The 21,245-nt window shown below is 42.7% G+C and overlaps 1 protein-coding gene across 5 annotated transcripts in view; it reads right to left on the reverse strand.

The window, feature by feature from the left end:
* Nucleotides 1–20,683, reverse strand: part of PTPRK (protein tyrosine phosphatase receptor type K) — a 420,549-nt gene extending 399,866 nt beyond the window's left edge. For 4 of the 5 annotated variants that reach the window (XM_075087592.1, XM_075087590.1, XM_075087591.1 and 1 more), the window contains exon 1: nucleotides 20,360–20,564. In XM_075087592.1, the coding sequence (XP_074943693.1) occupies nucleotides 20,360–20,471 (112 nt within the window). In that variant the 5' untranslated portion in view covers nucleotides 20,472–20,564. Of the gene's footprint in view, nucleotides 1–20,359 lie in introns of all 5 variants that reach the window. The other variant, XM_075087593.1, reaches the window with a different exon arrangement.
* Between the last annotated feature and the right edge of the window lie 562 nt (nucleotides 20,684–21,245).

The raw sequence follows: 21,245 nt of genomic DNA on the forward strand, positions 1-21,245 counted from the left end.
AATTCTGTGCCGGACAAGCAAATGAGAACTCTTAATCTGCTCTTTTAATCTTCTAGTTAAGCACCAAGCAATAAAATAACCACTCAATATCACTTACTCTGATATTAAAACTTTACACTGAACTGCCTATACACTACAAAATTTTGTACTGATCTTGTACAAAACAAAGACTGAAGCTCTGGTTGCTCTAGGAACAGCTCACAGTTTTGGTACAAGGATAGGATTTTAGGATCATAGAACAAAGTTGAATGCTTCTGCTAAAAAAAAAAAGTAGCATGAAATACTTCGCAGTCTTAGCTATGACACCATTTAGAAAGGGGTAATGAACTTCCATCTGAACTAGTGAATTACATCATCACTCATGGGGCAAGATTGCACTACCTTAATACATACTCAATGCATGGTTAAAATTAACACAATTAAAGAGGCTTCCTTGAAAAATAAAAAGTTTTTTTAAAAATGATTAAAAAAATAAAAAAGGACAAACCTACACTTCTGGAACAGAAACTGCTTGTTTCGAACTCTAACTTCACCAAAAAGAGTCATTCAATTTATCATAAATTAAAACCAATATAGACAGGTAAACTACTTATCCCAAATACCAAATATTCTGAATATATTAGATCAAAAAGTTTTGACAATATGAATGAAGTTTGTTTCCTGAATAATGGTATACATCACATCAAATGCATCACAAAGGTGCTGTTCTGTGGGTTGTTTCGTTTTGAGGGTTTGGGAGAGAAGGCATGTTTTCCTTGGTAAGCAGGAGCTTGTTTCTTGGTTTTTAACCATGAGACGGTTGCCTATAATAACTTCAGAGCACACAGGTTCAAGGAGACTTAAACTAATCCCTTTCAGAATCTGCCGACACAGCGCACTCGCCATGCCAGGTCCCCGTGGATTTGGTTAAAGCAGCTGAAGGAGTTAATTCCCACTCTTTGCTGAGCAAATGCCCACAGAAACTTCAAATGGGAGCTGGGGAGGTCACAGCCCAGCACATCATCTGTAACCATCACCCCCTGCCGCAGTCAACCGCAGCCATAATGGAGTGGCCACACTTCCCTCTCCATGATCTGCCTTTTGGTTTCAAGCTCTTGATGGGAGTTACTGGAGCAGACAGTCGAGGATAACAACTCCTAAAACAGATCACCAGTTGCCTTGGGGACCTTAGCTATCTGAATTATTTCTGAGGCTAAAGCCAACCAAGTCCAAACAAAAGCACTGCACAGCACAAACACATAATGCACTCTTGCTGGTATACCTTAACGCCATACCTTTAGTTAAGTGACTGTTGTTTTGTTGGGAACACACCTACATACACATTTCCTTATTGATATCCTGAAAAGCAGCCTTGTCCTGAAAGCTACCCGGTCTACACAGCTCAACCTGAGTAAGCAAAATCTATCAAGTGAGTTCATTCCTCTTCTGATGTAACCGAGTTGGAGAACATTAAAAATGTTAACTCCCTGATACACCAAGGAAGGCGGCTCAACAGGACCTTCAGAGGCTCCCCAAGGAAAGAAGGATAAAATGGGGGCTCAACATTGGAAAAAAAAAAAAAAAAGTGATTCGAGACTTATCTCCAGCAGAGCAAGGAAGGGCTGGATCATAAACACTCTTTCGCCAAGATTAAAAGAAGGTATATGTGCCCTAGGATGACATATTGAATATTAGTCTGAATTAATTCTGAAGTAATTTATTTCACTTTGAAAAACTTGTGCAGTCTCTTTTTCCAGAATTAGTCTACTTTAATCCAATTTACCCTAATCCATTCCTAAAGTGAGTTATACTAAACTGAATTTTAATATGTAATTTTAATACTGAATGAAAGCAACCCACACAGAAGTTTAACATGATTTAACTGAACTATTTTAAATTCATTTTTAATTTGAATGTGACCTCACTGTCACATATGGACAAGTCACCTTCACCCGTGCTTCAAAAAAAAGCCTATCTGAAATGGAGAGTTTGGGCCTGACAACATGGAACAATATATCTACAGTCACTGCTGTGCCAGGCAGAAAACTTCACATAAGGTGTCCTCCCTGTTGGAAAGGCAGCTTCTCACTTGGCCGCCAAGGGTTAAACAGGTGTGAGGGCTTTCACCTCAGTAAGGGTTGCTGAATGCGACTGTAAGGCACCTTTTTTTGGAAAGGTGGAACACATATGGAAAAACTTGCAGACATCCTCTCCCTGGTAGAGCTATGCTTACTAAAGAACGAAGCAAGCAGTTCAATTCCAAACCCTAGCTGTCTTCATGCTTGACTTGTAAGGTAACTTACGTTTGTAAATGAGTCTGCATTAAGAACCATAAATCTTGCTCAATTCACAGTTTTAGAGAAGGGGGGTGGGGGGGGAAGACAGAAGCGCAAACCCATTCCTCATCTGCAACAAGAACTTTTTTAAGGTCTTTGATACTGGGCTAGTTGGGAATGCATCACTTTAAAAAAAAAAAAATCCCATCTGACCGTTCAGTAAAGGTGCAAAGGTTATGAAAGGTTATGAAGGTTATTAAAAGTCTCTCTGGAACAGAGACCAACCAGCCACTCTGCCAGGCGGGAGCATTTTAAACCTGCATCAACCTGTTCCCACACCCCATGAAACTGCAGACTGCAGTTCTACTAGGATTAAAGAATTGTTGCTTGTAAGGCACCTCTGGAGGCCATGTAGGCCAAATACCTCCTTCAAAGCAGACTATCACCAACACTACAACACCAGCCGTGGTTCTGCCTATCTGACACTTGGAAGCCTCCATGGACAGGGATTCCCTGGACTCTTCTCTGTTCTTCTCCACCACCCTCCTCCACATGAGCGGTGTTTCACAGCACCCAATCTGAGCCTCCCAAGCCGCAATCCGTGGCAACTACCCCTTGCTGTATTGTTTGCTGCTACGAAAAAGGGATCGGCTCTGTCATCTTCGTAACTGTTCTTCAAGGTCTTGCAGGCTCGTTAAGATTATCCCCTTACTCTTCATCTTGAGACCAAACAAGTCCAGCTCTCTCCAGGTGCCCCTTGTAGGTCACACCTTCCAGGCCCTAACCATCTCTGCTTCTCAACATCCTTGACCTAGGAAGAGGGCAAGAGTCCCAATACCCAACAAAAACACTCCAGACGTACCTCACTAGCACTGAATAGAGGGGGACAACAGCTTCCCCCAATCTGCTGGCTACAATCCTCCCAGTGCAGCCCAGTATGCCATTTGCTTTGTTCACAAAAAAAATAATTAAAAAAAAAAAACCCAAAACCGAGAAAACCCAAACTGCCTCATACCCTCCTGCTGAGATTGGCCTCGGCACTGATGTTCTTGGTCCAGATGCCCTTCAGGATTCTATTCAAAATTAAATTATCAACGCCAAACTATTCTGGCTTCCAGCAATATACCACGTGTCATGACTACCAGAGTGGAATACAGAGACACCACAACTCACTTTGTACATCATGCCATTTCAACACCAGACATCCCCTATCAGAAATAGGAGCACTGGTCATCCTCCATTAAAAAACTGGCACTGAAAATGAAAAAGACAGCAGTAAGTGGTAGAGTGGGTATTGTAACTACAACGTGAATTACTATTATGCTCCTCTTCTGAGTGCCTAGTAAAATACACACCTTTGATCGTTGACATCTACATGACTTCTAGCAAAAGCAAAGCTATAAACCTGAAAGTTCTGCAGTTAAAAAATTGGGGGGGGAGGGTGGGGGTATAGGGGAGGGTTTGGAAATTTTTCCCCCATCAGCAGATTTTCCCCAGCGTGCAACCAAATACATCTCATCTGGAATTGTACTCCGAGATCATTAGTTTGATATACTAATACTTCCCTGACTTTTTCAGTGAGAACGTGCACTAGGAGAACTTGAAGGAAAAGGGGCATCTCATCTTCAGCGTTTGGAATTCTAAAAAGTGTCTTGCAACTAATGTCTATTTCTAACCTGATTCATCCATAATATGAACCATAACAATAATATTTTGAGTAAGAGCTGTCTCAAAGTCAATTTCTGCAGGCATGTAAAGGAAAGTGTCAAACACACACATTTGTTCTAATAAATTAGAATAAAGTTTAAGGAACCCTAAGCATAAGCACACACCTACCTTTTTACTTTAAAAAAAAAAAAGGTTGTGTTTTAACATTGAAGCGTTAAATACAAAAATGCATTACACAGTTTTCTAACAGATAAACACAGACTACGGAAAACTTGCACTTCCCTCCTCTCCAAGGGAGATCTGACTTCTGAAACTCTGTGCTTTCAGGAGGTGTTGAAATGACAAAGGTAGAAAGAACTGTTTGATACGTCAATAAAGACATTGATCCTTCATTGCTTAAGAAGAAACCTGATCTGCTTATTACTTACTGTGTAAGAAAGAGGATTAAATATGAGAAGAGTGAACTTGACACAATTTGCTTCACAACATTAATAAAACTTTCAACAGTAATTTTGTTGCTAAGTCTGCTAAAGTAAAATGTTCAAATAGCCCTGGAACAATCTATTTGACAACAGAGCATTAGTCTCTGAAAGAAAGTCAAGGCTACTTACTATGCAAGTGCTATAAGATCACCCCTTGGTATGGAGAATGCATGTGTATCTTCTTTCCAAATCAGATTTTTGTTATTCTGTGTGATATTAATCTCCATGGGGGTGGACACCTCTGTGAAGGTGCAATGGTTCATCTCCCAGTTCTGGTCAATTCTTGTTTTAATCTCATTTCAGATCAGAGTCTTCACACATAGTGAGATATTAATCTCTATGGGGGCAGACATCTCAGATGGCCTTAAAGCGCAGCTCCCCCTCTTCTGGTCAATTCTTATTTTAATTCTAATTTCTTGTGATTTATATTCCTCTTTCAGGTTTAATATATTCTATGTTGCTTTTCTCAGCAAGTCTCCTATCTCCCTCCTCTGCCTCTTTTCAGAGATTTTCACAGGAATATTACTGGTTTGGTCCCTTTCACCAACCATGTCCCTCAAAATCATCGTAGGTGTTATTGGAATTATGGACAGGTTGAGGTGTTACTGTCAATAGGTGTTACTGCCATCAACACTACTTGCAAACATACTGATAATGCTTGCCCCTTCTTAATGACTAGTTTTCTCAGTGGGGTTTTATTTTGTGCAGCCTTGCTTCATATAAAATTTCACTTGCCTGTTTCAGGATGGGATAACCCCACAGCTAAGTAACAAACTAGGATATCAGTTAGCATATAAGAAATTAAAGTCTAATGCTTTATCATAGACTTTCTGATTGACAGTCAAGTCTCTGGGCTCCATGCAGTCCTCCTCCTGCAAACTGAGGGACGTAGCACAAACAGACCTCACAGGAACATTGTGAAGCTAAAGTATTTCGGGTCTCTCAAATGTCAGTCTCAGAAGGGGCAACAGAATATCAGACGAGGAAGACAGAACCAACGTATTTAGCCTGCTTAGTATCTGGCCTCAAACATTTTGAGACCATATCTTTGCTCTTCCCACTAAATATAGAGCTTTGTACGAATACAGTATTTAATTTCACTATCTAAACAAGCTTTTGATTTCCCCTGCAAGGTTTGCTTCTCAGCCTTGAAAACATAATCACTTTCTCATCACCAAATTAACATATAATCATCATTTTCATCTCCCATTTACTCACCACTTGAAAAACCTACTACCCAAATGGTTAAATGCAAAACAGATAGATGCATGTTTGTAAAAAGGGCAAGAGACATTATTTCAAAAATATCACTACTCTTTCAGAGCATGGTTCTTTTCAATTCTTTGTCCCACTGATTTTTATATACTCTCTTGCAGAGAGCCTTTCTTATGTCCTAATTTTCTTTTTTAAATAAGCTGTACCAGTGTTAGGAATTTAGTTCAAAACAGCAGGAAAAAAGTGAACGCCCTGATTGGCTCCATTTACCAAGCATCAGTCCGTTTCTCAGCACAGTTCTCACACGCACGAACTATACCACCACAGAGAAGAGTAAACCAGAAGCTCCGTGTCTGAAGTGCTCCAACACTTCTCCGGGAAGGTTGGTTCAGAGTTAGTAGACTAGGTACCACGAGATCCCTAGGAATGCAACACAGCAGAGACATTCAGCCTACAGGAAAAAGCTGTCTAATCTGAGGTAGCCCTGCCTGGCTACACCACGTGCAATGGTTCTGAGCCTCACTTTCCATAACGCTTCAGTTCAGGGACCAGCATCTATTGCCCCAAATTGCTTGCCAACGTAGATACAGCCACAGACTTCCTAAGACACAGCAAAACAGAATTGCCCTGACAGTTACCTGTGTCACAGAAAACTGCCAAGATCCTTCCAACTTCTCACCATAGCAGCTCATAAAAGTCCAAGAGCAAAAAAAGGCAGTGCAACTAAATGTGCAGAAAACCCTTATTTTGCCTTTGGAAATATTTTTTGAAAATGTTTTTATTCGCAACCATTCAAGTTAAAAGCTTAAATTAAAAAAGGAACCTTTCCTATTTATTCAGGTGAGTGGATTTTCCAAGTCTTCAATTCAAATCTTTTTGGAAAGCAAACTGAATTCCACTTCAGAGCATTTACCCAAGCTTTGACTTCATTTAATTTTTCCGTACATTTCCACTTTCATACACGACCCTAATGGCCATCTGCTAGGCTACTATCTTCTGCACTCCATTAGTAAGTTTTCAACTACTGATTACAGTCTCCCATTAAGAATATCTTCTTTTCTCATGCACTTCATCTGCTGCTATTACAACGTTTCATCATGCCAGAATCTGTAAACTGTGTCTGAGAACAAACTCCTCTGTGTTAGGTAAACTGATCAATCATATATGAAAGAAACCAAAAATACTCCAGGGAACCCAGAAGTATTTAGACATTTTACCATGTATAAACACATTCCTCAAACAGCCACTGGGTCCATTTACGAGCTATACATCAACTACTGAACATTTACATAGAAGGTAAATATCAATGATTGTATCTTATATACTGCTAAAGGTAAATCCTCTTGATTATAACTTATTTAGACAGAAATCTTCAGTCTGTGCAACTCTAACGTTCTTAATGTTGTTACACTTTCTCTATTTTTCTCCCTTCCCCACAGATGAGAAAAAATCCGAGGTCTGATTCCACCACCCCTCCCCCCCCGCCTTTTTTTTTTTTTTTTAATTGGGTTCTAAGCCTCAAAAGTGTAAGAAAAGAGCAACTTCTCTGGGCATAAACATAGCCAAAATAATCTTTTACATAAGGAGGCCCTATTTTGCTAAAATACTCAGGCAACACACTGTCTTCTCTTTCTTAATTCTTACACAAAGAAATGTAAATTTAATCAGATGCTTGATTACTATAGTTGGGATATAGTAAACAAGCAGGTGAAAGAGAATGTAAAAGAAGGGCAGTAAGGATACTGTCACAAACAAGACAGTCATCTCAGACGCAGAATTTCTCAGAAAAGGATTCGGAAGTAAACAGAACCCAGTTTTACCTGAATTCCTCTGTGACAAGGCCTTTTTAATACAGTAGACTGGAAGATAAAGATACTGTGATCTGGGAATTTTAAAAACCCCACACCAATAAATAGAGGCTGAGCAGAAGCAAGGAAGAAACTGGAGAACTCTAAGGAAAGTTACCAAAACCCTCTGACCTGCGGGCTGGGAGCCTGGAAAGTGAGGTCTTAAGCAAGAAGGTACTCATCCCATAGGCGAGTACGCTGGTTTGGTTTTCTGTCCTGTTTAATCTGGTAATACAGTCAACATACAGCATGAGTGGTTTGGAATTTTACTTATTACTGGCCACACACCTACAACTGTCAGTGTAACAAGATGATGACAAAACATGAGTTTCTCCTGAAGTACCAAAAGCTGAAGAGCAGCAACAAGCACAGGTTTAACTTCTTTTGCTTCTCAGTCCACATTTAGCATCCTATAAGAGAGTAAAGCCATCTCCCATTGATGGCACACTAAAGAAACTCATCAACTTCAAGACTTTTGCAATGGATTTGCAGACCTTTCTGCCACTTTTTAATACTACACTTTCTTCTTCAAACCTTTTGTTTCATTTGCATAGCTGCAAGACTGCCACCATCTCAGGACTCAATCCTCAACCACAAGACAAGAACTGATGTAATATGGAAGAACATGGAAAAGGATCTGGGATCTTCACGATTTAAGGGGGTTTTTTATTATAAAATTGTGACCCCAGGACCTAATTTTTTCCTCCAAACACAAGAGCAGTTGCTTTTCCTTACTAAATAATCTGTTAGGTAATCAACATCAGTACTGTAGTGCACCTCAAAAGTAAATCAAATTGTTATGTTATTTGGGAGATGAATAAATATTTACCAACTTCATTCATTTGTTCCTGTGTCCTCTAGGGACTGCCTAAATCATCAGCTTATTAAGTCTGAGCATTTTGTTTGGCATTTGCCTCCGTTCCCGGTTGCCTAACTTTTTTTAGGTTTAGGCTCATGATGCAAATGCTGCACATCCAAGTGTCGGGGGTTTTTTGTTTAGTTGTTTTTTAATCATGCATTCACTTCCATTGAACAGATTTTTCTTCCAATTCTCTTAACTTCAACATCATAGAATAAGACTGATCTATAAATTACTTAAGATAGCTTTCAGGTGACAAGTGAAGGACAGGTGTTTTAAGAGATGGATGGCCAAAATTCTGCCCTGAAACACACAACTATCTAATACTTGTTTTCATTCCCATTTCCATGCTTAGGCAAACAGAGAGAGAAGTTTATAGTGAGCATCTGGATACTATCACTATGCAAAGCCATCCAACAGATTATTTCAGTATTCCTAGGGTCTGCAAATGTCATTATTAATCACAAATGCTACTCTTTCAGGTTCACAGCCTCTTTATGCAGCCCACAAAGCTCAGACCAAAGATTTTCACATACACGGTTTCTGTCAAATTGAAAGTAACGTACAGTCTCCCCTCTTCTGAATGCTCATAAAGAACATCTGTGCAGTCTCTCTAAACAAGAGCATAATCTTGTCCTTCCCAAATGCTGGTCACTTAATGCAACTCCTTGTTCAACAGTGGACAGAAACACCAATAAATCACCAGAACTGCACATTTGGAGTATAAACTCAAAGAAATACAGATAAGTGAGCCAGAAGGAACAACCACCACCCCCAAAAAAAAAGCTGTTTAGTATATCTATGTCAACGTGTTTAAAACAACCTATAAACTGAGCCTGGTAGTTAACTGCTGCTGTGCAGATGCAGGATACACAAACGGGCAAGGAACTTGCTCATCCCTGGAAAGGACTGCAGACCTGGAAGTACTTCATGCCTTCAACATGACTCAGAAGGAGCTGTTAACTTACCCTGTAGTATTCAACCAAATCAGTATACATGGATTTCAAAGGAAAGGAAAAGGGAAGGGGGGGAGGGGGGGAGTACTGAGAATAACACACCACCTAAGAATGCAACACGTTCTCACTTAGGCAAGATGAATCAAAGCATTAAACTAACTATCAAAGAAAAAGAGCTAAACAGCTTGGCTATTAACAGCATCCAAATGCAGTATCTACTAATAGAATTGTTTTAAAAATATTACAAGTTAATATTAAAAACAAAAAAGGTAATTTGACCGACAACTTCTCACTGCCAGGTTTCAGCCACCTCAGAAATCACCTTTACATTCTTTGACATTACACCCACCTCTTTACCCTGTGTTCACCACAGAAATTATACTCCCTTCCATTTCCAAGCTTTGTTTCAACCAATTCAGAAATCCAAATCATTACACACTGAAGGTTTTGTTTTCAGCTGGAAATAGCCTGTCCTGATTTTACACTTACATATGTACGTACGTTACAGCTTTACGTATGTATGTAGCAAGGAGATGAAGGGTTTTCTGATGGGTGAGGGTTGTGAACAGTTTGTCATACATACTATCTGAAAGAAAAGGTAGCAAGGAAAAGGAAAGCCAACACCCCAGAGATTTACAAATGCAAGAAACTTAACATAAACAGACCTTTTGCACTAAACAAGGCCACACATACTAACTATTCATATGCTGAAGAGCTGGCAAGACTGTGGAATTAGTTTGCAATTTCTAGTATTTTCAAGCGTTGGGTCAGGATGGATTACTAGTAAAAGCTAACTGCAAAACGAATACCTTCGGCTTTTCTGAATTGACTAAGGAAGAGACTGAAAAGACCATTTCATTACGTGTCTGTTGTTGAAAAGATGTAAGCCTATTCACTGGAAATTTTCTAGCCTGAAAAATTGAACATTAAATGCACCAAACAATTCTGTCATGTAACAGAAGACAGATACAGCTAAATAATTAACCATATAAAAATTTCCTGAACACTCTAATGATATTTATACTCATTAACCATTTTTGAGTAAGCAATCTTATACACCTTGCCTCCCTTCAATTATGGCACTAAACCCCATAACATGGCCATAAAATTCTTCCGGCAAAAAACAAGGAGAGCCAAGGAAATTTAAGAAGAAAAAGAAAAAAAAAAAACAAAAAGAGAGAAGAATAGTGGGAATATGACAATCCACTTTTTTTCAGGGACGGTGAAAGGGCTATGGAATGGTAGGGTAGTTCTGATTTTGGTTTTGGGGTTTTTATTTATTTCATATTATTTTTAAACCAACGCCATCATCTCCTCTGTAAACATATGACAAAAAGCACTGAAAAGTTATACACCAATGTCCTGGTGTACTGCCTATGTGAAATTATACAATACTCAGATTTCAGCATACCAATTTGAGAGATATCTGAAGAAATGCCTTCAAGAAATATTAAAAAAAAATCATTTCTTCAAAGGAATCAGAAGTTGATCAACACACAAAACTGCCTTTGGTATATTTCAGATGAGTAGGTTTTAACAAATTGTCCCCTTAAAGCATTTTACAAAGGATGACTCAGTCAGCACTGAGAAGTTCTCTACCGTATGGAGCCATGAATTCGGCCGCATCTCTTCAGCACTCTTATGGCTGGTAAGTGCTTTCACGTTTACAAAGAACAGGCAAACAGGATAACAGAAGGATCAAGACAACTGATACACCCCATTTTGATCTTATTCCAGCCTAATACCACATAAAGATGACACAGATAGGACGAACTGATAAAATATCAAGCCAAAGCATTTTTCTAATTAATAGCTATGGGGGAAGTCTCCACCAGGTTTTATAATTTTTCACTGCAACAATCATTTAAAAGCAACAGGTATCCTAAAATCACACTATAGGATTCACAAATAAACATTACCTATATATAGAAATAACAAAAACCAAAAAACCCCAGTAGCTCAAGAAGTCAACTATCCAGTCAAAATTTTCATTCTGAGCTGCTTTGAATTCATTTGAACTACAGCCACAATTGTTCTTCATAACATTTTTCTCTTCTTGTTAATACTCATCAGTCATTTTTACTGTTACAGAACAAGTGTTTACACACAAAAGAAAGCATAGAACTCCACCTCAGAATAAATTGAGTAACCAGCCTGTAATAATTAGAATGAACATACCGTAATTTAATTGCAGCAGAACTTGGTTTTAAAGTGTACAACAGTGTCTCATAAGTCAGGAGAATTAAGTTCATGACATGGTAGTTGGGAAATGGCTTCTTTTGCTATTCAATTAATAAATATAATCACATGTTTTCAGTAAACGGTAGCAGAAGTAAATGACTTTCTGGCAAACTGAAGGGTCCAATCTTTCATATGCTGGCTAACAAAAATACCTTCATATTACCCGTAGTACTGAGCAAAGAATTTAATCTTTTCACAGCTCCAATCCTCAAGAAATTAAGTCTCTCAGTCCTTTTACTAAGGCGTATACTTGGTGCATTACCATAAATATCAGCCAATTCCATATACGTATGATCTCAAAAAGAAGAAATGCCTGACAAGCCTATGCACAGCACCTTCTAGTTTAAAACAAGTTTTTACATGTTAAAGTTAATTTATGCTTATGGAAAATACTGATTTTTTTTTTCCCTCCAGACTATTAGACCATTAGACCAGATAATCTCTTTCAGACCTCATCCACACTCAAGGGGTTAGTTTGTTTGCACACCGGCCATTGAGTAATTTGGGGCGGGGGGGATACAAACCTATTAGCAAAATATAGCTACACCAGCAAAAAAATCCTAATGCAGCCACAAGTTTTAAACCTACAGGAAAATAAGTTTACAATCATGGCTTATTCTGCTTGAGAAAGTGACTCAAAGTTATCGGTACAAGGTTGCCCGATTGCTGTAACGTTCACTGTGATTTTTGGGAGGCCCCCCTTCCTTTTGGCAGTGGCCAGCACTTCTCCCTCCTCTATAAGGAGATTCACATGTTTTTAACCAGAGACTAGTGTATCATTTGTATGTCATGTTATTATTCTATAGAGGGTCTTGCTGCCATATGCTTATGCTGTGTTCTTACCCCAGAATACAGTTACACATTACAGATGTTCCAACAAATACATTGACTCAAATTCCTGACCATCCACCCAGTGCTTTAAGGATTTAAGGACACATTGTCCCTGCTGAGGCTCAATTCAGCACCCTCGATTCTACAACCACTTTATCTATCAACAGCAGAAACTATCTTGAGTAACAACTTCACAGAACTTTTCATCTGCAGTCCTTCAAATAAAACAAAACGCAGCACTCTGCCATTAGCTCATTGTTTTCATACTAGGTAATATATCAGATCCTGCTGAATATTTTTAGACTGTTTAAAACAAAACAGTGCAAAGGCTGTCAAGGCAAAGATTCGGCCATGACAGCAATCACAAAATAGACTGTTAGATCAACAAATAAACGGTTCCTAACTGAAATACACATAGAGATTTGTTCATAAAAACTCCAACTTTTATGGAAATTAAACTTCTGTAACAAAAAGCAAACCTGAAAACTTCTGTTGTTTCAAATTCACTAATCAATACTTAGCTTTCACCTTTCAAGGGACAAATGCAGCTTATTTACAGAAAAATGTATTAGATATTAAGTCAACTAAAATGAGCTCAAGTGTGTAAATATTCTTTATAATGTATAATTTTAAGCTTATTTCCACAATTTTAATGTTTATTGAGCAGCTCAACATTCAGAAGTAAAAAACAGATTTAAAATATTTTCACATGCCACCAGCATCAGCTTTTCAAGTCTGAGGGTACGTGTGCACGTACTTACAAAAAAATCCTACAACAAGCAGCTATTCTTTTGTCATATTCAGTGTTTTGGGGGCTGGGGCGGCCTGTGGCTTTTTTGCTTGTTTGTTTCTTTCTTTAAACACAGCACTGAGCTGACACAAATACTAATTATGTCTTGTTCAGGAAAAGGTTTCAGTATGTTTCTGTTAGTGTCTAGTATTTATAAAACTTCTAGAAAATGTAAATGTTGCTTTTAACTATATAGCTTCCTGGTAAGATCAGAGCGTAAGCAACATAAAACCACACAGTAAGCATGCACTATAGGTGACTTCAAACTGGGTAGTTTCACAGTTTTAAACCACATCGTTTTAAGTCACCTGTAGTCAAGGCTTACCAGGAAGCAGCATGAGGCAACGGCCTTTCTGACCAACAAAATTAGCTGCAGCAGGACCTTATGCTCAACCAGATGCTACAAAATTCTCACTGATGCCATTTACCACTCCTCAACTGCTTCACCCCGGCCTTGAGAAACCACGGCCGTTTTTCCTCTTCCACCCACACGCACGTGTCTAACAGGCAATCCTATTTAAACATTCCACAGGATGGGGAAGGACAGATTACACAGGGAAGAAGGTGAAACCTCAGAAACTGGCTTTAGAATGGTCCTGCTGCACCCCAAACTGGGTGTCACAACATCCTCTAACTCTAGCCTGGTATCTAGGCATCACCTCCTCCAAGCCCTCTACTGCTTGCCATCCATCACACCTGCTCTCTACTAAGTGCCATTAATAGGCCACTTCTTGTTCATACATTTATATAATAGACTTAGCTATCTATTATAATGAAAAAAACATATTTAAGCCCAGTTTACTCAAAGATGCCTGTCAGGGGAAAGAGACACTAGCTCTGTGTCATGGGCTTGCATGCAGTCAGCCAGAATGCAGCCTCAACCACCTTCACCCAGTCTAACCCCTCCAGTTCCAGAGGGAATGCCAGGCCTCTCTTCCCACCCATCTCTGTGCCCTCCTGCCTCCTCTTTGCACTTCCTCAGGTGCATGAAGCACTGCACAGTGAACAGAGTATAGAGCCAACGTGACTCAAGACAGCACAGGTTCACCTTCCATGACCTATGCTGCGATTACAGCTTGTTGTCAAACCAAGCCATCCCACCACAAGCCCTCATCCTCCCATACATCAGATTTATGTGGCCACACGTCTGCAGGTCAGCTGAACTCACCGATCAGAAGGAAACTACACCCCAAGCCCCACCTTTCCCCCAAGAAGATTCATATAAAAGTAAACTAACTCACCCACAAGCCACATGGTGGCCAGATCTAGCACAGGCAAAGACCTGAAAGCCATTCAAGTGATGGAAGTGCCCCCCTCTGTGGCAGCACTAACATAAATTAGCTTAATGGCATCAGCAGATTGTAACTGAAGCTCCAAACTTGAGTGCACACTTCTGGAAGCAGCACTACAAAGGCATGTTTCCATGACAGTAATGAACTACGGCATATGGGATCCCATCAGCACATGAAAACACAAGGCATGTCCTGACTGACTCAGTTATCAGGACTAAAGTAGTAGTTTTGGAAGCTTCCTATTACACATTCAACAGGATCTGTGTTGCAAAAGGAAGAGCAGGGTTTTCACCAAAACAGATGCTAATGTAAAGCAAAGCTGACGCTTGGTGAGGCATCCAACTCCTGAGAGGTAAGATGACCTAAAGGTCTTCCAGCTAAAGAGATAATACAAAGACATCATAAAGACTCCAGAGCCAGAAGCAACTACACAGCAGTGTTGCAGATCTCTGCATGTTAATCCAGATACTGTCAATCTTTACATGTAAGAGGATATAAACTCTTTTTAACTCACTTGTACTAACAGCATTTCAGAAAGAGAAGACAAACCACAGTGGTAAGCATTAAACAGGTTAACTCTCCCACACATCCAGCACAAGGTCACAGGTGCTTCAAGAGCCCTGCTTAAAAGTTTCCCCTCCCCGCAAAAGGGCTGGTTAAAGACTCTCCCCTTTCCACCGGTCCTGCTGTCCACTGATGCCATCACCCCACAGACCATCATTTAACCTCAAGATATCGGCTCTTCAGTAAGGAAACAGATGGTTCCATAAAAGTGCCAGGTCACAACCAGGAGTGGGACAAATGGTCAAAAAAGCAAAGCAAATGCTAGGGACAATCACACTATGGATAGGAACAGAACAGAAATCATTACTAAGCACTGTATAAATCCATGAGGCAGCTGCCTCTTGGTTACTCTCAGCGATGTAGAACTGGTAAAGAAAGAGAAGGCTGGCAACGGATGGAAAGAAGATACGGAATGGTACCTTCATAACAAGTGGCTGACCTGGACTTTTCCAACTGGAAAAGGAATAGTTGAAAGAGGATGGAAAAATCCTGGGTGGCATGAAGCAAGTAAATTGAGAGAAATTATTAACCATCTCTTAATACAAGAGCTAGGAGATTTTAAATACAGCTAGCAATTTCAAAAAACAAAGGACTGTAGCTTTCTTCCCACACAACATACAGATTCCTTGTCACAAAGCGAGGCAAACACTACGAGCAATACAGGCTGAAGATGTTATTAGACATAAGCACAGTTGCAAGAATCCACTTAAAACATTAAATACCACCACATTGTCTCTGCGGACAGACAGTACTCAGAGGAAGTCACTCACCTTTGCCAAAATCCTGAGCGCCCACCATCAGAGACTGGATATTGGGCTAAGTGGACCTCTGCCTTGATCCTGTGCAGATTTCTCACCTCCCTTTTTTTCCTTTAATTTTAACTATCTTAAGTAGATCTTAAGTAAGCGCAAGATGTCTACCTGGTTTAAGATGCACTGGTTAGGTTGCTACCAAACTGATTAAGCAGTACCATGATTTCTCAGATAAAAGGCATTACGCAAGACTTCTGGGGTCACTGTGTTCTGGGTGCTTTCAATCCCATCTGAACCAAATAAGTTCCAGTTTAAAAATTTATATACCTTTTATAACCGTAATATTGCATCTGAAAATACAGATAGACAAGTGATCTGTGAACAACAGTGCCATGGAAGGAGCTGAATGTATAAAGGAAAGGAAAACATTTGGGAAGGAGGGGGTGAAAGTGAGAAAATAACTTCACTTTTAATTCCACTCATCTTCCATAATTTGTCAATACATTTTAACAGTTTGGTGGGAAAAAAAAAAAAGCTACTGAGAAGTCTCTTATACATAGACGCCTACCTGCACAAGTGTCTCTTGTATACCACATGCAAATTGTAGCACATTCAAGGATAAAATATGACTGAAGCAACTTTTGCTGTTCTGACAGCAAAGGGCCAATTTAAGTTTAATTATGTAAAAGTATTTTAAAACATTTTCAAAAAGCCCTTAATTTCTTCTACTACATGATTACAAATTTTAAAAGTAGATATGCTTATTACAATTTTCATATATTTCTCTGTAAGTATATTTAACTACGAAATCCTTATAAAACAAATAATATATTCTACTTTATAATATTAAATTTCTGAGTTAGATTCTCTACCAAAGCCCAGCTATAAGTGGGGGGGGGGGGGGGGGGGGGGAGGATATTAATCCAGAAATATTTACTCTTGCCTGTTCATTTGTGACACCATAACTACTTTTCATGAAGAAGTCTGAAGAATAACTATGCTAATAAACAACTTGAACTTGTAAAACATACAGTCCTCCCTTTTATGCTTTACTATCCCTATGGTCTGAAATACCATACTTAAATAACTTCAGGTAAGCTGATGCAGCTCTAGAATTTTTATCCTCATATCTTCCATTTAGCATTAAAATCCCCACACACTTGCACAGACGCCATCGGAGGCAGTGCAATGCATATTTCCATCAGCTGGTTGACAAGCCAGCAGCATTCTTAAAAAAAAATCTTACAAATTTTTTCAAAATTTGAAAACATGCAAATTGCTAAAAATAATATTCAAAATGTAAGTTTGAAGTGATTGAATTGTGAAAACAAGCTGAACTTGTTCTTTATCAAACTGTAGGAGTCGCAGATGAAAGGAGGTGCTATATAAGGAATAGCTAGACTTCAACAGCGAAAGCGCTGCCAAAACATTTTGGCCTAGATTCTGACAGGCACGCACCCAAGTTGAAGGGTCATGGAAAGCAGCGGTGTAAAGAAACAACCTACAGAGACCAGAAAACATTACACTGAGGATTATGGCTGGCTTGGGCAGGAGGAGGGGCAGAGGGAAGCTGCTTGGGTTTGTTTTTTTTTTTTTCATTTCAGATCTGTGGAGAAAGACGAAAGTGTTTCAACCATGTGCAAAGGGGGTGGAGATGATATACAAGCACAATTTTTAAGACAGCAACAAATTGCAAGATGCGTCTTGTTCCTTTTCCTAACTTGCTGCTTCTGCTCCTCCTCTTGCCTTCTCATTTGCTTTCATGGAATATGTTATGAGGAAGAACAGATAACGACCGTCACACACACACTCCCGAAGGCGTCCAACTTTCAAGAAATTCATACTCTGTAATTTGATTAGACCCTTAATAAACATGTCAAAATTTTATGAAGAATTCTGGACCTGGCCACCATTCATACTCAGGAATAGTGCAAAGCATCATAAAAAGGAAATAAAAATCAAATTACAATGAGAGAGAGTTGTGAAAGGTCCAGACTGAATTAATAGCTTCATTAATGGCAAAGAAAAATTAATAGTTTTAAATTCTTACAGTTCAGACAATAAGAATACTAATAAGAAGGAAGCTGAAAATTAGTTAGATTCAGTTTAACATGGAAAAGTACAGGCTGCTACATTGAAGTGAGGAGGGGAGAAGGCAGTCAAAGGAAGATCCTTGAAAAACAGTGTTCCTGCTAAACAGAGGAGGTGACTATGAAGAAATCAGATGCTTCTGTGTGCACCAAATACAGAAACATCTCATTGTAAGCTACAGAGAGGCCCTCACCAGAAGAGACGTTATGAACCCCAGCTCGTGTGTCCTGCATCCACTAACACCAGGATGAAGACATCTCAACAACAGACGTACAAAAACAACACACACACACTTCAGGGACTGGTTTAGAATAAGGAACAAAACTAAAGTTTGTAGAAGTTATTAAATCCAGAGCCTTCAGACCAAGATTAACTGTAAGTGTTCAGTAGGGCATAGCTCTACGCATGGCTGTTGAGCATATCTAACAGAAGTCCAAGCACCATAGCTTAAACCAAGTACACTGAAAGCACCAGCGACCACCACATCTGCTTCTCCAAACCTTCAAGAAAGTCTGAGCAAGTCTGCAATTAACAACCCTCTGACCGGTGCAACACATCAGTGTTTCTTAAACTTGGCAATAGAAACTAAAGATTCCAGCTGCTGACACGCTCTACAGAAAAAAAAAAAAAAAAACCACACCCAAAAAAATTAATCTCGTGTTTCCTAGATACAACTGTACAACTCTTTTAACAAGCTTCACCTGCTCTGGTCAGAAGGATGTTGAACATTCTTCTCTGCTTACCGAACACATACCCCACGCTACCAGCGCGACTTCTGTACTTGCAGAGAGGGCTGCATGCCACATCTTCAGCATAAAATACCACAGACCACCGTAAGTTATCATAACTGCCTACTCTTCTTGTGCCAGTGAACAAGCTCATAAAAAGACCTTTACATGAAAGTTACCTTTGGCATTAACATTAGCCTGATGAGTTACAGTAAAGCAAAAATCACTGGTTGATTTCAGTATGGTTTTGGATTAAAAGAGGTTACACTTACACTTGGGCATATTTTAGTTTCGCTATTCCTGCAACATACCAGCTGCATATATGGTAAGCTTCCCCTCCCCTGGTAAAAGGCTTGTAGGTGCTTACGTAATCTTACAATTCTGATACGCAGACATTAAATCACACACACCAAAGGCTGCCACATAGAAGAGATGTAATCTGTTCAGACCAGCACAATTTCTCATACTGCTTCAACACACTTCTTAATTGACGACCCATCTCAAATATCTCAATTAAAAACTAATTTATAGAAGGACCACGGAAGAAAACAAAAAAAAGCATTCTAACTACACATCAGTCCTTATGAAAGCCGTGATTGCAAACCTCCCGAGTGCAGATACTTTTTATTAATGTCAGTTTCCAAGTCAGCATCCTACGATAAAGGTTTCAAATGCTCGTCCAACTGATGCACCCGGTGCAATCGCGAGTACTATTGAAATAAATAAAGGAAGAGCCTGAAGTCTACTTCGGCTGGACCTTCGCGTAACACTCCACACGGCAAACAATAAGAAAAGCGCGTTCACGCTACAGTTTCACCGTAAGCAAACGACGGGAGCTTCGCAAACCACAGGGGAGGGGGGTTCAGGGTTCAGGGTCCGGCGCACCGGCCCCCCGCGCCCCGCACCGCGGGAGGGGAGGGGCTGCCCTCCCGCCCCCCTCCCCTCCCGGAGCGACCGCCCCGGCCCCGCCATGGGCTCTGCCCCGAGGCTCCCCGGGGCCAACCACTCACCGCCGCACCGGCCGCAGCTCCCACCGCCCGGCCCCGCGGGCTTTTATTCTGCAAAACCCCGTGGCGTGGGGCGGGGAGGGGGGAGAAGGAGAGGGCGAGAAATTCGAGGCTTTCTAACAGAACAGACGCCGTCCCCAGATGCTGCCTTCCCTCCCCTTTCTCGCCCACTTTATTTTTTTTTTTTTTTTAAGGGGGGGGGGGGGTGGGTGGATTCCGGCAGCCGCCGGCAGCCCGGGCCGTGCACTCCCCGGCCCACGCCGCGGGGCGAGGGGAGCTCGGCGCCGCGCTCCGCTCGGGCGGGGAAGGGGCCGGGGAGCCCCGTGGGCTGCGCCCCCCGCGCCGGGCAGGGAAACGCCGGGAAAAGTTTGAGCGGGGGAAGGGGCGGCAGCAGCCCCGGCCCCGCCGCCGCCACCTGGGAGGCTGGCCGGGGCGGGAGGAGGAGGTGGAGGAGAGGAGGAAGGGGAGTTTGTGCAGCCCGAAGCCCGCTCCCTGCCCGCCCCGCGCCGGCAGCCTGCGGACACGCGTGGGTCGCCCTCCAAGTCCGTCCCACAGAGCGGCGGCAGAGGTGCTCGCTCGCGGACGGGGGGGGGGGGGGGGGGGGGCGTGGGCAGCCCCTCTGCAGCCCCACGGCCGCTACCCGGGCACGGGAGCCGGGTCCCGGAGCGATGCCACCCGCGACCCCCTCCCCTTCCCCGGCAGGCACCCCGGTCGCGGCGCGACCCCGCCGCGCCGCCCTCCCTCCCTCCCTCCCTCACCTGGGCGCCGAGCGGCAACTCACCTGCGGAGAGCTGGGCCCGGGCCGCCCCGAGCAGGGCGGGCGAGCGGCCGGCCAGCAGGGCGAGCGCCGCCAGCAGCGGCAGCGAGGCGGCGGCGCCGGCCCCCCTGCCCATGCCGACTTGCGGAGAAGTTTCCGAAAGAGGCCGGGGCTGCCCCGGCCCGCGGCGGCGGGCGGAGCTCGCCTCGCCCGCCCCTCCCGCCCCGGCGCCTCGCCAGGAGACCCCCCGCGCCGAGGGGCGCCCGCTGGCCCCGGGGCCGCCCGCTGGGGCAGCCGTCTGCGGCGCGACGGGCGCGGCGGCGGCACCGGCTCCCCTCGTACTCCGGAGTTACTTTGCTGCTGGGCGAGCGGGGAGGGAGGGAGGAGCCCAGCGCGCACGTCCAACCCCCGCTCCCCGGCACTTGGCAGGGGGAATGTGGGACTCCGGCCCGCGGCGGAGCGGCGCCCGGCAGCGCCTCCTGCTGCAGGCGCGGGGGCCAGCACCGCCGCGCCTCGGCGCGGCTAGGCTCGGCTCGGCGCGGCTTTCCCAGGCACGCCTCGGCTCGGCTCGGCTCGGCTCGGCTCTCCTCCGCTCCCTCCGGCACGGCGCAGCCTGGCTCAGCGCGACCCGGGAGCCGCTACCGGCGGCTCTGTGAGACCCCCGCCCTGGGGAGCCCACCGCCTCCGGAGGCGAAAGAGGGGGCGAAAAGGGGAGGCGCCGGCGGGGCGGGGAGGTCGGGGGCAGGGAGCGGGGCCGGGGGGCGGCGAGTCCCGGGCGCCGTTTGCAGGGGACGAGCCCGGGCGGCCCGGCTGCGGTTTGCCGGCTGTCCCTGGCTTTTAGAAACGCGTTATAGATCGGGCGGCGAGCGTTGCGTTATCGCCGGGCATCGAGCTGCCTGGCTGCACATCT

This window comes from Phalacrocorax aristotelis, chromosome 3 (genome assembly GCF_949628215.1).
Source record: "Phalacrocorax aristotelis chromosome 3, bGulAri2.1, whole genome shotgun sequence".
Taxonomy (NCBI): domain Eukaryota; kingdom Metazoa; phylum Chordata; class Aves; order Suliformes; family Phalacrocoracidae; genus Phalacrocorax; species Phalacrocorax aristotelis.